This window comes from Anser brachyrhynchus (assembly GCF_964034855.1).
Source record: "Anser brachyrhynchus genome assembly, chromosome: 13".
Lineage (NCBI taxonomy): Eukaryota > Metazoa > Chordata > Aves > Anseriformes > Anatidae > Anser > Anser brachyrhynchus.
Window position 1 is genome coordinate 15161444 of NC_137708.1, and position 17118 is coordinate 15178561.

At 47.0% G+C, this 17118-nt stretch overlaps 1 protein-coding gene across 6 annotated transcripts; it reads left to right on the forward strand.

Moving 5' to 3' along the window:
* Window positions 1-1843: 1843 nt before the first annotated feature.
* Window positions 1844-17105, forward strand: ARHGAP36 (Rho GTPase activating protein 36). 6 transcript variants are annotated; one of them, XM_080554091.1, is made up of 12 exons: window positions 1850-2583; window positions 3282-3383; window positions 6255-6421; window positions 9146-9208; window positions 9793-10052; window positions 10858-11053; window positions 11563-11618; window positions 12036-12186; window positions 12929-13077; window positions 13931-14101; window positions 14757-14870; window positions 15827-15960. In XM_080554091.1, exons 3-11 carry the CDS (start codon window positions 6307-6309, stop codon window positions 14856-14858), a joined length of 1263 nt encoding a protein of 420 aa, XP_080410217.1. In that variant the 5' UTR covers window positions 1850-2583; window positions 3282-3383; window positions 6255-6306; the 3' UTR covers window positions 14859-14870; window positions 15827-15960. The 6 variants fall into 6 exon arrangements, with proteins under 6 accessions (XP_080410216.1, XP_080410218.1, XP_080410217.1 ...); XM_080554089.1 differs by having other exon boundaries at window positions 1858-2583; window positions 14757-14854; window positions 15827-17105; XM_080554090.1 differs by lacking the exon at window positions 9146-9208 and having other exon boundaries at window positions 1844-2583; window positions 14757-14854; window positions 15827-17105.
* The last annotated feature ends 13 nt before the right edge of the window (window positions 17106-17118 follow it).

The window sequence follows — 17118 nt, forward strand, 5'->3', positions numbered from 1 at the left end:
GCCTTGTTGCTTTTTTTTTTCTCACCCAACTTGCATTGTCTGCTATAGGAAAGGGAGCGCTCCATCACTAAAATGAAAGGTTTGAGAGAGTAGACATTGGCCCATGAACTCTTCTCAGTGACGCTGCCATGCACAAAGCATGTGTGACATTCGTGCAAGAAGACATTAAGTAAATTTTAAGAACACTCAGAAAGATAGCAGCCAGCAATTGAATAGCAGCAAACTGCTACAAAATGCTCCCTGCTTACTCTCTGGGCTTTTGTGATTTATTGAACAGTTACTGAATTCAAGGTCTGTGACCTCCTTGCCTCTTCCTCAGAGCAGATGGAGTTTGCTAATTATGTCAGTGTTTGGGGCAGACATTAAAAGAAACAATGTGTGTTTAAGGGAAGCTGAGGACACTCATGGGCTATGGCCATGTTGTGCAAGTATGGTTCTTAGAATCTTAGAATAGAATCATAGAATATACAGAGTTGGAAGGGACCCACAAGGATCACCAACTCCTGGCTCCACACAGGGACTCCCAAAAATCAAATCATATGTTCTTTCCAACAAGGACATGAGAAACAACCTAGAAATGGCAACTGGCCACGTCACTGTGCTTCCAGAGTTGGTGGAGAGCAGCAAGAGTAGGGAGGAGGCTTTTGCTTCATTGTGTTTCTCCTTTCTGGATCACACAATTGTTTTCACTGCTTTAGGAACTGTTGTGCTTGTTTTTACTAAGACTGATGCTAACTGCGTACGGGAGGGTTGCCGTGTAACACAGTTACTGGGGGTCGCTGCATCCCTTCTCTGTCTCGCTGGTGGTGCTGCTGATGTGGCAGAGCTCCAGCAGAATGATCTGTCCCGGAGGAGATGCTTGCCCAAGTAGGGGCCCTTCATCTGGGCATGGTTCATCTGGGTGTTTTGCTGTTACCCTGCTGTAAGGCAGCCTTCAACTCTGGTTTTCAGTGTTTGCCTGTGTGGGGTGGTGTCAGTGCTTTATAAACCAGATGCAAGCAGTGGGACCCAGGCAGCCTGAAGATCCCTGCTCTGCCTGGGGCTGGCACAAAGGTAGTGCGGTTATTTACACGCTGCATTGCATTGTGCTGTATAGGCTGACGTCCTGCACTTGAGGGCATTTATATTCTGTGGGATTCTTTTTCCTGCTTCCGTATCTACACCAAAAGCATGTGGTGCTGATGGGGCTTTATGTTTTCCAGTGGTGCAGTGCTTGTGCAGCCAGGTTTGGTGCAGCAGATCACCAGTGCTCGTAAAGACGAGACTCCACAAAGGGGCAAACAGCATTCCAAGGGGGTTCTCATGCAATGGATGCCCATTTTGGAGGTAGCTGCAAGCCTGGCTGGGACTCCTCAAAGAGTAACTGCTGCAAGGAGGGAAGCAGTTCAGCTGGTGGCAGCTGGTGCCCTGCCTGCTGTATTGCAAGACGCCGAGCCCCCCCACGGCAGCTGGCAATGGCAGAGCCAAGTCCCAGATAAACAGGAGGCGTCTAGTTTAATAAGGAGCCTGAGGATAACCTAGACATTCCTGGAGAAAGATGCTCTGGAGATATAAGAGCTGGTCTAGGATTGGGTGTGTGATCATGCATGTGCTAGCAGAGTGTTGTGCAGGACTGCAATACTTCGGAGCATAGGAGCCAGGAGTCACCTCACTCACCAGTGAGCACGGAAGAGCTTTCCGTGGTTGAAATTGCTACATGGAAGCTGCCGCTAGCAAACCCTCTGGGGACAGGATGACCACCAGCGAGCAGATGTCCGGCCTGTGGTCCCCAAGGTGCTTGTGGGCTTGTTGACTTGCAAAGTTCCCATTTCAGGTCTCGCCGTGCATGCTCTGTGGCTTGTTGTAGACAGGTAAGGTTGCCTGAGATCTGTAACCGCCACACACAACGTGTTGTACAAAACGCCAGCTGTGCACCTATTCTGTCAGGCCTGTGAGCTCTGTAACGCCAAAGCTTCGCACAGGATGTTGGTGGCCCCTCAGATCCTTCATGGGGTACGGAGGGCAGCCGTGTGCCTGGCCCAGCCTGCCCGTGCCAAGCTGCACTAAGAGACTTGGTCATTTCTAAGAGAATGCGATGGACCAGTTCAGAGCATGGAGAGCCAAGGTGAAACCCAGCCACTTCACAGACCAGCACCTAAGGAGCAAATTTCCCTTTCAGGTTTAATCTGCCAGAACAGCCACTGCTTTTGTGGGTGCCCTAGTTATTGATAGAGGAGGGTAGGGAAAGCATGGGGACAGGGGATTGAGCAACGATCCTTTCTGCCAAGGAATAAACACTGTCAGGCGTGGGAAGTGCTGTTCCTTCCCATCTAACCCTGCCCTCTATCTCAACACGATGTTTCTGGCTCTCATTTCTCTTGGCAGAAAATTCATTTTCTCACCACCCTTCTCCTCCCCTTGGCTGCATTTAGACTTTCTTCCCCATCACTTCTCATCCTCACTGCAAGCAGGGAAGGTTCCCTCACGCTCTGTAAGGGGCTGTGCAGGACACAGTGGAGACGCTGCTTTAAAATTCATCATCTTGAAGGAAAAGAAGTGAGCCCGGGCTGTCACTGGTCATGCTGTGAGAAGAAAACGAAAAAGGTAAATGCAAGTCCTTCATTCCAGCTGGAAAGAGGGCAACTTTACTTCTGAAAATGGGGGAGAAAATGCAGCTCTCTGGGACTAGAAGGGGCAGCTGAGCTGAGCTTTTCCCCTGAAATTATTTAAATAAGACCTAGTCCTAAAAATAAGCGCAGAAAGTCATGGCAGAGAGGAAGTGCAATGTTAGCATTCCCAATAAAAAGCTTTTTATTTCTGTTTTAGGATTAATACAATTCCTTTTATGGCATCCACCTCTGAAGTAGGATTTGTAGTACTCTGGCTTTTCCCCAGCTGTGTATTTCCCTCCTTTAAGGGAGCACCAGTGCCCAGGCTCTTCCACTGATACCTGCCTGCCCTACTCTCATACGGGGGCTCTGCAGGACATCGCACAACTCAGGACACCCCTGGGGTCCACTGAGTTGCTGTGCTGTGACCAGGGAGATTTAGAAGTCGCTGGTGTTCCCAATCTAGCTTGCTCCTGTGAGCACAAACATAAAGTAGTTGCACGAAGTAATGCCGGGTGTTTTGGTATTAACCATTAACAAGTTTATCTTAAAGCTAGTGATGGTGGCATTTTATATGGCTATTCTTGTAGGGTGTAGACTAGCACCAGATAAGCAGAGGGTTTCCACAACTTCCTGCTTTCTCTCTCTCTTCTGCTGTCTGTTCTAATTGGGTTTCCTCCTCCTTTCCTCAAGGCAGCTGCATCCCCAGTGACTCTGCTCAGACCATTCTCTCAGCTCAGGCAGGGGCTGTGAATGTGGGCTCTGTCTGGATCTGTGAGCTTCACCTACAGAAAGGTAATTTCCTTCGGTTTGACTGTCTCAGGGGCTGTCTCTCCATCTGCAGCATTTGCTGGTAGCAGAGCTCATGTGCTGCCAGGAGACTTCTGGTCAGGCCACTTCTGCCCATCCCTGGCTTCTGTCATGTCAGAAACACATGAGCTATTGCTGGCAAATGGAGATGTTCTTGCTTGCCAAAGCCACCGTTTTTATCCATCTCCTTCTCCCACCCAGCCTACCCCAGGGGACCTCATGTCCCAGGAGCTCTGTTTGTAAAACTTGGTAGGACCAGTTAGTCACTTAAGTCTGACTGCTTACTTGCAGTCCCTTTCAGGCAGTAAATGAAATGTTTTCCCTCCTTCCCTCCTTCCTTCATTTTTTTTTCCATTATTAAAGTTATAAAAAGCGAAGTTGAAAGCTATGGGTCTCTGTTGAGCCTGTCTTGGGAAGGCTCGCATGGAGGGGCAGATCAGCTAAGGGGAAGTCAAACAAGCTGCAGATCCTGATGTTGTTTAACAATATAATGATGAAAAAGTCCCTTTTCAGGCAAGACATTAATGCCTTCATGGACTGTGCTTGACTTCAAATTCCAGCAGGTGTTGTGACTCTCTGGGCTCTTTGCTAATGTATCCCCCAAGCTCCAAAAGCCGTAGAGTGGTCGGTGCTAAATCTGGCTGTATGTAGGGTTAGCTGCAATGTATGTAGCATTGCACAACTCTTTCTGGGAGATTCACCTGGATCCAGTGTATTAAATAGCTGTGAGCACCTGGGTTAGTGCTCAGGTTTGCGAGCAGGTTTGGAAGGTTTTTAACTTACAACAGTGTTGAGCAGTTACCAGAAAACTTGGCTGTATTGCATCTCATTTTTGTCACCAAATCCTAACAGAGGCACATAGTTTTTGTAATAAACTTCAAAATTTTCAAGAATATCTTCACTTTTAGCTAAATTCCCTTTTTGGTTTGCCCTTCTGGGGAGTTCATAGCAACTCTTTTCTTTTTTCTTTTTTTAATTTATATAACTTTCTAAATCTGTTTAAGAACTGGAAACCTGGCCAAAACAAACACTATGGCTGACAACATTCCTCCCCAGGCACAGAGGATGGAGGTGTGCTGGGGCTAATACAAGAGCCTGTGTAGGCTGCCTGGTCACACTGCCTGGGCCAGCACTCCTGAGTGTTTTCACTCTCATCGCTCACTCTAGATTTCCAGAAACTTATTTTTTGATATTGCTTTAAAGCCCTCCTTGGGACAGCTCCTTTGTAGCTTGTACTTTGACTACATCTTCTCTATGCACATGCTACTAACCCTGGTCATTTCTCCTTTTTACTGCTGCTTTTTGCTCTTTGGACTGTGGCTTGCGTTTGATGGGTGCCAGCAGAGGTGTTGCAAGGAGTGCTGAAGGATCAGGGAGAAAGGGCAAGCCCCACCACAGCCTCTCTGCAAATAACAGGGAGAGGCAAAGTTGCAGGGAAAGTGGTCAGCAACCACTGCCTGGAGGCTGATGACACGCTGCCTAGCTGGGGACGGGGCATTCAGCGGTCAACTGTGACCTACATGGGGCTGTGAGCTGTCAGCTGTAGTCCATCCACTGCTGAGAGTAAAGACATTGAGGCTTTGACCCCATGGGTTTGTGATTTAGAAGAAACAGAGCTCGGTGTTAATTATTAAATTCAGAAATTAATCAATTTATAATGGGGAAAGAAGGCAGAGAAGAACAGTTTATGAATAAAATGGGGCCATAAGTCTTATTTAGTGGGATGTGGGATGCGTGCTAATTTTCAGATTTTAGAGGTTTGCGAATGATTGGGAGGCGCTCTTGACTCCCTCAAGGGTAGAGAGGCCTTGCAGAGAGATCTCGACAAATTAAAGGTCTGGGTAATCAACACCTGTTTAACAAGACAACAAGATAAAGTTTAACAAGACAAAACAAGATAAAGTGTAACAAGAGCAAGTGTCAGATGCTGCACCTGGGATGGAGCAGTCGGCGGGGTCTGTTGGAGGGTTGGGACGAAGCAAGGGGAGGTGCTTGGGGGAGCTGGGAAATGCTCAGGCCACCGGGAGGTTTTTATCAGGTGTTAGTTCTGGGAGGGAGAAAGGGAGGGGTGGAAGGCAAAGAAAGTCTGTGAACAAATCCAGAGCTGATCCCAACATAGCTGCAAACAAATGCAGCTGAGGGTTAGGTCTGTGAGGACGTGATGAGATGGAAGGAGAGCCCCTGGCTTCACGAGTTTGTTGTCTGCTGAGCAAATCTCATGTGAGTGGAGAAAGGGGAAGAGCGGCATGTGAGATAAGGTGTTAGACCAAGCAGGGATAAGTGCTGCTTTTGTTTTCCTCTCGTGAGGTTTTGTCAAGCTTTGGAATTGTTATTTGTTCTGGTTTTGGTAAGGAGATGGCCAGACATGCGTCTATCCTGACTTTGCTCACGTGGAGCATGGTCTAGGTGCTGGCACCAGCCAGGAACTATGTTCCCATGGTGAAGAACTGCCAATTGCCAGCATCGGGACTGTGGTTCCTACTCTGGCTAGCTAGGATGTGCCCTGTCTTGTGTACATGAGCCTGATAGTGTTGGGCTTCACGTGAAAACAGAGGCAGCCAGAACTAGCCAGGAACCTCTCTGCTAAGCGGTGAGATGCCTCAGGGAGCCTGCTGCGTCTCAAGAGCCAGGACTGAGATCCCTGATGCCTTCAAGGGCCTTTGCTTGGAAGGGCAAAGAGAGCCAGTGTGTCCAGGGCACCTGCAGATCAGCAGGCTCTTTGGAGAGGTGAAAGAGGGGCAAGTGTCCTTTGCACTTGGAAAGTCACCGTGTGACATTTTCCGTAGCTTCTCTTCCAAAGCAGGTGTGTCTGCAATGTGCTCCTGAGTCTTTTACTTTTACATGTGTGTTTTTCAGAGGACCTTTCAGCTCAGACCTCTCAGCTCTCCTGCCAGGACAAAGCACTAAAATGCAGCCTGTGTCCCTACACAGCCTTTCGGAGTTGGAAAGAGCCAGTCTGCAAGAGCTAGCCCTCTACCAGCTGCAGGAAAAGCTGCTTGTTGGAGATCTCAGCTTGGCTAAAGGTAGAGGATGGGAGAGGATGGCTTTTGCCAGGGAAGGAACAAGACCTGAGCCATTATTGTTATTCATCTTCACTCCTGCACTTCATAATGTGGGATAATGTTTGTGGAATGACATTTGTGACACTTAAGAGTTTTGTTCCATTTAATTTTTTGTTTCCTGTTTTGGTATGAGCTTTGAAGGCCTAATGAGCCTTCTAAAGAAGGTTTGTGTGGCTATATGAGTGTGAGAATATGACCTTGTCTGTTGTTTGCCTCTGGTTCTCCTAATCCAAAACAGATGCAACATGATTCAGCAAGGTCTTTCAGCAGGGCCATCTTAATTCCGTTGGGATGGGAGAAGCTTTGCTTTGTGCATTAGTGTTCAGCACAAAGTTCTGACGCTGGGATGGGGCTTATGCAAGGCTAGAGGATATGCTACTGGAATTAATGGTGAGATAAATATAGAAGTTCCACAGGGACTGTGCTCCTCTACCCTAGCCTACAAAGAAATACAGGCATTATCTGCGTTCCCATAACCGCCTGTGCCCCTGATGTCTTCACATCTAACCAAGCAAGCGCAATGAGATGGGAATCGGTAGACTCCTTCCCAAATTGTACTCGTTACTTAACAGTGGACAGACCAGCTCTACTCACTACACTGTATTTTGGCATCCCAGCAGGGCAGAAAATACAGTTCACATATAGTTTACCAGCTATACGGTCACCCGGTACCAGCAGAGCGGTTGCAAAAGGAGCCTGGGGGTTCTCCAGCCCCACTACAGCACCAGCACCAGCCAGGAGGCTGGGGTTGGGACCCTCCAAGGATGGAGCCCCCCCACCTTTCTGGGGCACTGTCCCAGGGAAGAAGCTTTTTTAACACCCATCCTCAACCTCATACTGAATGGCAAGTAGGTGCCAGAATGTAACTGCGCCTACTCATTCTGGGTGACATCCAAGTTTTGTTTGCTATTAAATGGCTTCAAGAAGAGTAAAAGAGAGAAAGCTTCCCTCTCACTCCCGTTTCTTTTTTTTTTTTTTTTTTTTTTTTATCTCTTGTGAACCATTCTCAGTGATACCCTGCAGCAGGAGCTTCTCTATGGAACATTTCAGTGAAAACAAACAAACAAACAAAAAGCAGTCTTTCCTTCTTTGCTGTTGTGTGCTGCATTTTGTCAGTGGGGCTCCTCTATTCCTGCAGGATAAGCACAGAGACTGTAAAGTCTCAGTCTCATCCTTGTATATACTTTGAACACCCCACTCATGTTGCAACTGCTGTCAGGTGAATTCCTCTTTCCTTTGGGCCATCTTTGTACCTGTTAGATTTCTAACTGCTATATTTTTTTTTTGTTTGTTTGTTTGTTTCGGTTGGTTGACAGGGAGCCAATGTAAGATACCAAATGAGGGTTAGCTATGAAAATATTGTACCTGCAACACCATTCTCCTATCTCAGTGTTTTAAAGACAGGTTCATAACATCTGGAAATGCCTGAATTTAGGCTATGCAGTCTCCATTTGAGTCCATCCACCTGTCTGTACCTGTTCCCCAACAATCACCTGTTTGCAATTTCTGCCTTCTTTAATAAATAGCCATTGCCCAGTTATTATTTTCCTCAATGAAAAGGTGTTCATCATCTGTTTTAATCCTCATATCTCCAGAGAGGACCTAGACTACGAGGAACACAGGATGTGCCTCTCCTTGTGAACCATCCTGTGGGGCTGCCTTCAGCTTTGATACTCTCTGGGCTGCTCTTTTCCTTCCTCCAGTCTTTGCCTCATTCAGTCCCAACAATCTTCTGCAGCGTCTTAGACATTAGAGCAAACAGCCACTTTCAGGATTACCCTTCCGAACTGCAAAGGAAACATTTGATGGGCACTACAATCTCATTTTGTCCAAGTCTGCAAGAATAAGTATGTGGTTCAAGCAAGAGATGAACAAGAAAGATGAAATCTCTGCAGGAGGTACATCTCTAAGTGAAAAGAGGTCATCCTTGTCTTCCACGTTTGAAGTGGGCTTTATGTGTTACTCTCTCACAGAGATGCCAGCTCATGCCTTCTGGACAGGGGGAGCTTGATGGTTTCTTTACTATCTGCTGCCTCCTGGTTTGTTTCCATTGGGAACATTTGGAAAGCTTTAGGAGTGGAGTTATTGTGATGGTATTCAAGCAGTGGAGTTTCGCTGACATTTTTCTTCCTTATCTAGGTACTTTTTTTGGCTCCAGATTGTTCTTCATCTTCTTGCTAACTAGTCATTTGAATGAAACAACACGTGGTGCTGTATAATGATTAACTTAGGCTATTCTTTATACAAATACTGTTCATACCAACATGGCTTTCTTCTAAATCTTACAAAATAACCCAAACATTTATATAAGCTGTGTCTAGGAAGAGAATTCTTAAGGAATAAAGAGCACAAGCCAGAGCAGGATGATGTGTTCTGGCATGATTTAGTATGGTTAATGCATGAGTTTTCAGTTCATAGTTCCAATAAAAAATGATGACTGATGCTTCTGAATGTATGTCTTGGAGCATATTTAAATATGGAGCTTGACTGTCTAGGATCAGGATGGGATTTCTGGGTGGCATGTGTTTTGTCTAACAAGTGTGCCACTGCTTTGTCAGCTTCACAGCATTCACTCACCCAAGGGAGGTGCCTGTGGCTGCACTCAACCTGTGAGGGTACAGAAAGGAAAATGGCTTTAAGGTGGGACTGTACTAAAGCAGCCTTTGCTTTCTCTTGTCCCCATAGTTGGACCTAAAGGCAGTAAATCTATCCGCCAGAAACTGGAGAGCTTTTCAAAGGAGAAGAAAGGTGAGCAGCCTTCCTTTTACCCAGGTTTTGGTCATCATCTCAAACAGAATTTGTGATTTTTTGATGGGGCTGAGATGGGAAGTGTTCAAAGTCAGCAAAATGCTTTGTCCCAGACCAATGTTGTTTTGTTGTTTTTTCAGTGTGGTGTGGAATCATAATTACACAAACATGAGAGTATGTCGAAGAGTGCATATGAGTGTGTGCATGAACGTGCATATGTAAAGACGTTCACTTGCCTACCTGCACATTTTACCCCTAGTCTTGCTGGTTGGAGTTCTGGTTTCTTTTCTGGTCTCTTGAAGGACATCAGCTGGAAAGTGGGGGAAAACAGAAACGTAGAGTGCAGTCAGCTGGGAACGAGCACTTAACATTATGTATTTTTTTTTCACACAAGTACAAAGTCTACTCAAGGCAATTTTTAAGTAGCAGTCTGATATTTTATATCTGTTATTCTCTTCTGCCGGCTAATGACTTTATCCAGATATTCATATGTATCCTTGGCAGCTGGCCTATGCTGCACTTGCTCTCTCTTGTTTTTTCACTGGTAGCAACACTTTTCAATTTCTTCCATGTTCTTTTCCTAGACTATTCTCCTCAGACTTTTGGGATCCCACTTTTCCAAGTCATTGCCAATGATCGTGCATACAAGCAACTGCAAGAAACTGTGAAGAGTAGCCGCCGGCTGTGCCTGGAGGTGGAAGCAACAGTGACAAACTTTCGGGCTCAGATGCAGAAGAGGTCCCAAATGGGCAGGAGCTGTTGGCTGGTACCTTGTGAGATGTTCCCTGAAGAGCCTCTTTCCCCAGCTTTTCTGGACCATAGCTCTTCCTGGAGTCAGAGAAGGGTATGATTGCAAAAATGGACTAAATTCTCTGGCAGACACATCATGATAGTATTGTAGGTTGGGGGAAGCCCTGACTTCAGCAATAAATCTGGTTTTCCAGGGCCTTTTTTTAATGAATGTGAGTTACTCATGCTGTGTCCCTACCTGCCCTCAGAGAAATGAGATAGCCACAGTTCACACACTCAGGGGCTACTTCCACCCAAGAGATGGACTGTGAGGGGTGGGCCAGTCTCTACTAGCTCATCTTTTATGGAGGCAGAAAGCTGAGGAAAACCAAAGTTAGCAGAAGAACATGGCCAAATTCCTGTCATGGCAGATAAGAAACAGGCTTCTTGGCTTTAGTTCTGTTTCCTGTGTGGAGAGGTGGGTATTAACTTGATTTTGGTTTGCCTCATCTCTTTGGAACAGAGACCCATCCCAGCTCCTGCTGTGTCCCTGTAAATCCTGGTGTAGAGCAGCTCCAATGTAGGTAACTAAATCCAGTATATTGCACAATCAAAGATGAAAGATTTGGGGATGTTTCTTCTTTCCCCGTGTCTGCATGCAGCATGGGCTCTGCCCCAGTAGGAAGGCTGTGTTTAGAAACACCTCCCACTAGGAGCAATGTGCATAAACAAATGTGTGAGATGAAAACTGCTTCTGTGATTCTGTTGCAACCCAGGATAGGCTCTTTGTAGACCTCTGCACTCATTTGGAGGTGATACTTACCTTTCCCACAAACTTCTGAGGTCACAGGAATGATGGTGCAGTGGGATCTTGTGGGGCAGTTCCTGCCACCCTGTGAATGACCTCTCCTCCATCTCAGGGGGCAATGTCCGTGGACTCCATCACTGATCTGAGTGACAACAGTTCCAAGCTGCTGGAGGCACTGCAGTTGTCACACCCCCACGAGCTGCATCCACGGAGAAGCCTGGGCAAGAAAAAGATGCTAAGCCTCAACCCCATCACCTGGCAGGTCCCACGGATTGTGGACAGATGTTGCAAACATATTGAAACATACGGTAAATACAGATTTCTCTCCAGTCGGGTGGTCTGTCCCAGAGTACGTTGGTAAAACCCATTGCAAGTGCTGGGCCAGGGCAGTTTGGCCTGGAAGCTCCCAGATACAGGAGGAGACAGCATTTCTGGGGCAGGGTACACTGCTGAACGGTCACCCAGGAAGAGTCCTCCAGGCTGGAGGTAGCCGTTAGACTGAGAGGTGAATGTCACCTGTGTGTATCAGTGACCCTTTCCTGGTGTGCTGGCCTTAACCTCCCCTGCAAATCCAGTTTAAATCTCAGAGTGAAGGTGGCTTTTCCTCCCTGATCCACAGACAATCAACCCCAGCAAATCTTATGGCTCCAAAACCTTTTTTCTTATCCCCTCTGCCAGAAATGGGGAAGGACACACTGCCTCATGTGCAGGTCAAGAGAACTGTTTCCATGACATTTATATGTTCAGGTGCTCTAAGGACAGGTTGGGGCAGCAGGGAGCTGTGAGAATGCAGAGCACTAACCCGTCTGTCCCACAGGTCTCCAGACAGTGGGCATCTTCCGAGTTGGGAGCTCCAAGAAAAGAGTTCAGCAGGTAAAGTGAGACACTTGCTGCATCCTCATATTGTTAATATCGTATCCAAAGGACAAATACCTGTATGGGAGGTGAATGAATAAAGCAGACGTTGGCATGCAGAGTTCTAAAATATCACAGGCCATGCTGGAGCAGAATATCTGTAAACTGCTGGGTCCTTTTTTGCAGCCATGGAAAGCAGGCTTCATCTCTCCAAGCTGCCTTTAGCATAGGAGCCTCCTTCCCCTGGTGGCACTTCAGAGCTCCCTCTGGGTTCTCTTCACCAGCCAAGGCGCTCCCTCTGGTCAGTAGCAAGCTTTTGGGCTCTGGCATGCTTTCTTGCAGTAGCTCTGCACAGGGAGAAGTTCTTGACAGCATTACTTATATAAAAAGGAAGAACTGACTGTTGCTTTTATTCTTCTCATTTCTATCTTTAAGCTGAGGGAAGAGTTTGACCAAGGGCTGGATGTTTTCTTGGATGAACATCAAAGCGTTCATGATGTGGCTGCTCTGCTCAAAGAGTTTCTTCGGGACATGTCAGATTCATTGATTCCCAGAGAGCTCTATGCAGCCTTCCTCAGCACAGCCTGTAAGTACCCACTTAGGTACACACATTAGGACAGTGACTCAAGTGCATCTGCGGTAATGCATGCAGCATGGGCAACATACAGGAGGAGCTGGAAGCTATTGTGAAGCAGGCAAACTATACCTTAGTTGCCATCACTGAAACGTGGTAGGACCATTCCCACAACTGGAGTGCTGCAATGGATGGCTATAAGCTCTTCAGAAGGGACAGGCAACAAAGGAGGGGCAGTGGTGTGTCTCTCTATATTAGAGTGTTTTGATGTTGTAGAGCTTGGGGCCTAGCCCAGCAGTCTGCACCGTTAAGGATTTCTTTGCCCAGGTCCACCTACCCTCCATATTTAGGGTGACTGAGTCTTTGGGCTGCTTCCACTGCTTCCATCCTCACTCTTTCCTGGTCTTGTTCACCATCTCTTTGCCTTCCCCTTTCCATCCTTCTCTTCTGGTATTTGATTCTCCACATCAATAACCACATTATAGTCCGTCTGATCTAGGACAGTCTTTGACTGGGGGCTGTAAAATACCAAGTGCAATCACATCATAGATTTTAATGGGTTCTTCCAGAGTTTCATCTCTGCACAGACAGGATGAAAGACTGGCCAGAACTACATGCTTTACTGTAAAGGGTAGGACACCAGCCTGGGTCCCTCCAGAGCTTGTTACTGAGGATTTAAACTAAGGCTGTCCAGATGGAAATATGTGTATAGCAGGCTGAAAACTGCACTAACAATGGGTTTCTCTCTGCCTAGCCATGGAAGTCCCGGCACAGCTGGTTGTGCTCCAGCTGCTGCTCTTCGTGCTGCCCCCCTGCCACAGTGACACGCTGCACCGCCTTCTGCGGTTCCTCAGCAAGGTGGCCCAGCATGCCAAGAGCTCCCGGGGCCCCAATGGCCAGGAGGTAAGGCTGGCCCACAAGGATCAACTGCATGAAGAAGGGATTGTTCAAACTTTGTTGCTTAAAACCCAGCAGAGTTTCGTGCAAGCCTCAGTTATTCCTTTGACACCTTGGGTTCACGATGGCTCTCTCCGTTGGATACTGTTGAGCCAGCCAAATGCTGAGGATTTTTTTCAATTTTTAGCCAATGTTTTAATTAGATCAATTAAAGGTGACAGTTCAGGCTGCCCTCTGTTGTACAGCTAGTTAGGGACTGGGTTTTGTTCTTACAGAAACTGAGGCAGGCAACATTTAAAGAAGAAGAGAAAGAAAAAGAAGACTTAAAAAAACAAATTGTCAATAAATTTCATTTTCTGTGGTGAGTCTGGGTCGCTCCCAGTCCAGTTAAGTGGTTTTCTGGTTTTCAGTAACCCCAGAGAGACCTGGCTGTACACTTTGTAGGCAGCACAAGGGACCTCTTTAGTATTCTACCTCCAACTTTCATGAAGAACTCACCATCATGCATTGAGGTTGATTTTGGTTTCTCTGGACAATTTGAGCTCTAAGTCTCTCCATGATGGAAGGAGACTGTTCCCCCCACCCCCCTCTATTGTAAGACAATGTAGAAATATCAGCTGTTAACTTCTTGCACAGGTTGTGAAAGTGAATTAGAGGGAGATGGAGGCTCTGATGCAAAGAAGGGGTGAACATGTACTCCAGCACCACACACCTTTCAAGCTAGCCCTGCATTCAGGGAGGACCAAACTGGACCCAGATCAGCACTCGATCCTCACTCAATAGTTTGTGTTCCTGTCCTAGGGTGGTCTTGTGCTGGTGCATACATAATCTGTAATTTCTCTTTGTGCTTGCCTGCTAGATTCCTGGGAATAAAATGACAGTTTCAAACTTGGCCACAGTCTTTGGCCCCAACATACTGCAGAAAGAGAAGCCTGGAGAAAAAGATGCTGGTGCCAAGAACTTTGAAGACAGCACTGCCATCATACTGGTGGTTCAGAGGTTGATTGAACATTACCAGACCCTGTTCATGGTAGGTGAGGCTTTCTCAGGACAGCTTTTCTAGACCTTTTCTTCCCATCTGAACTGTTTCCTAATAGTAGCAAGGATGTATTCACAGCCCCATTTAACAGTAGGTAACTTGAGTCAGCTTGCGTAAATGTGATTCATTGTTCATGACATGTGAATATTAATTTGGGATGGATCCCCCACCAGGGGAAGAATTATCTCTTTATCAGAATTGTCCCTGCTGTACCTTGGCTTGTGCCCAGGCACCTCTGGGAAGGGTTTGGCTCCATCCTCTCTCCACCCTCCTGCTAGACTAGTGGGTGGGTTTAGTGGGTTTAGTGGGCTTAGTGGGTGACATTGGTGGTAGGGGAATGATTGGACCAGATGATCTTGGAGGTCCTATCCAGCCTTAATGATTCTATGATTCTAATCCTCCCTTTCCTTGAGCCAGGCTTTCTTTGCTTGCGTATTTATGGCCTAATCTTCTGTGACTAACCTCCAACCATTCATCACATCTCCCTCTCTGTGAAATTCCACTTAGGTCTTACTTCTACAGGTCTGTGAGCAAGTACTGACCCAGCGTCCTTTTGGCTCTGCAGCACAGGGCCTTGGCTGTCTGCTTTTTTGCCTTCAGAGAGGAGGAGGTGCCATGAGCAGGTGTGTTTGTGTATCCCTCCTAGGTCTCTCCAGAAATGCAGCATGACATCTTAAGAAGACTGTTTCAGACAGACCCTGATGTCATTGACTACCTTTTGCGCAGGAAATTCAATACTGTGCTGTAAGTCATGCTCAAGGTACAGCTGGAGGGCACCTCACTGCACTGTACAGCAACACTCATTGCACTACTGGCAAGTCAAACACAAGTCCTGCTGACCTTTTGTGCGCTCCCCTCACTACCCATCCTTCCTGTTCCTTCCATCACTTTTGGTCATAAACCACCCATCCAAAATCCTTCATTTTCTGTGTTAACGCCTTCTACCAGTTGAAACATCATGGCTTTTCTCTGTCCCTTGGACCTCCCTATTCTTTTTTTCTCCCTCGTCTGTGTCGCGCTCTCTCAGAATTCCTCCATTGCACATTTTGTTGTATGTATATCTACAAAGCTCTAGTCCTGCTGCGCTCCCAGTCCCCTCCACTTCTCCAGGCTCTTAGGATCACACACTGATGACTGCTCCATTTTCAGCTCTATCACCAGCCTCCTCCAAAGTTTCTTCACTCTTGGTGTTGTCTGCATTTCTGCTCATTTTTTGCCTCTCCTTCATCTGTGTGAATAGGCATGTGCATGTATCTGTGTGTGTCTGCCAGCTATGTCTGTAAATCTACTTCTTGGCTGCAGGATAGGATAGTCCCATAGACGCCCAGAATGTGAGCTCATGCACTTCCCTGTGATCAAGGAAGATGGGGTAAAAGGGCCTCGTGTCCCATGATCTGGGTCTTTATCGTGACTTGTAACACAGGAGGTATTTCAATCCCCTGCAATCTGAAGTAGGGGAGCTCACCAGCCTTCAGTCTGCTTGTAGATCTGGGAACTCCTTCAATATACACAGACTGTCCTGTGTGAAATGGCTGCCTGGACCACAGACCTTACAAGTCATCCCTGCTACTGCTTCTTGTCTTACTTCGCATTCCTTTTAGGACTGTTCAAAGAGATGACAAATGCTTGGGGTCGCTGCTAGCAATCCTGTGGAAGGGGAGTTTGGAATAGAAGCACTTCTTTGAAAATCCTATTTTTTTTTTCTTCCTTTCTTAGGAGCATAGAAAGTGAGAATTTGACAGAGGAGCATGTTCCAACCCCACTGTCTGGTCAGGCCTTGGAAACCAACTCTGTCTCGTCAGAATTTTACAGCAGTATCTCATTCCTAAACCTGGATGTTGACATCTAGCAAGCCTGGGCCAGGCCCTCTGCACTGCCTTCCATGGACAAAACTGTGCAACATTTCTATCGTGAAAATAAGTTCTCTATCCCACTTTGGAGGAGTGGAGAGATGAAGAGTGTATAAATATTTGTGGGAGCATCTTTGCTAACAGTAGGCATGCCAAAATGTTCTGGTGTAGGCAGACCTGCAGCAGGAGATGTGTTTGCTTGTTGCCAGCAGGAAGGGTTTCCTGATGTGGGTTTATTGCTAGATGGCAGCAAAGAAACCTGCGTGCTTGTGCATGTATGGCTTTGTAGGCAGTGGTGTACATAGGTGAGTGTGCCTTGTGAGCAAGCCAAAAAGCGATTGGCATGTCCTGTAGCCTTCTTGTACACCTGAAGCAGTGCAGTGCCTTCAGCACAGCACTGCCTCTGTGGTCTACTGCTTCACAGGAGTTTGTCCCCAGAGCTGTGCACGGCTCACAGCTGAGGGTTACCAACACACTGGCTGGCAGTGGGACTGCCTGGGGAGGACAGCCTCTCCCCCTCTGAATAACCACCAGCGCACCGGGACAGCAAACTGCAGGAGGCTGAGGAGCAGCTGGCAGAGGTCTCCAACAGCTCCGTGCCATGCTCAGTGGATGGGACCTCCGGTCACCTGCTGGGATGGGTGCAGCTGGGCTCTGCTGGGGGCCTGGCTGCCGGCCACCTGCTCACAGGGACAGGGCTTGGAGAGCAGCAGTGGCCTGGGCTGAGACCTGCTGCACAGACCGGGCCAACACAGCCTGAGACACAAGTGGATGGGGACTGCTAGCAGGGCAGTAAGGACAGAAAAATGCAGTTAAACTTCATGCAATTTGTGTTTTGATATCCCATTTGCCATGTGTTATCCTGTCACTGCCTTCCTTCCTTCCTTCCTTTTGAATTCAGGTTCCCAACTGCTTATTTTATAGACATAAAACACAGTATTGACCACAAAATATATAGCTAGTGTAGAAAGTAAGAGGGAACAAAATACTCAGAAGATTATGAACTTCTTTTTTCCTTGAGTTAATATTCAGGAAGAAGACCATCTAATGGGTTGTAGAGATTCTGGTGGTTTTTTTCATGATCTTTGTCTGAGAAATGTCTGGTTTGGTTTGTTCTGTATCTATAAAGTTTTGTGTTCAGCTGACTTTGGGAGCCAG

Bases quoted from the DNA above. Each gene is read 5' to 3' on its own strand.
- ARHGAP36 (XM_080554089.1), top strand. From the start codon at position 6,307: ATGCAGCCTGTGTCCCTACACAGCCTTTCGGAGTTGGAAAGAGCCAGT. The intron at 11,054-11,562 runs GTAAATACAGAT...TCTGTCCCACAG, and splicing joins CAAACATATTGAAACATACG to GTCTCCAGACAGTGGGCATC. The intron at 14,102-14,756 runs GTAGGTGAGGCT...TATCCCTCCTAG, and splicing joins ATTACCAGACCCTGTTCATG to GTCTCTCCAGAAATGCAGCA.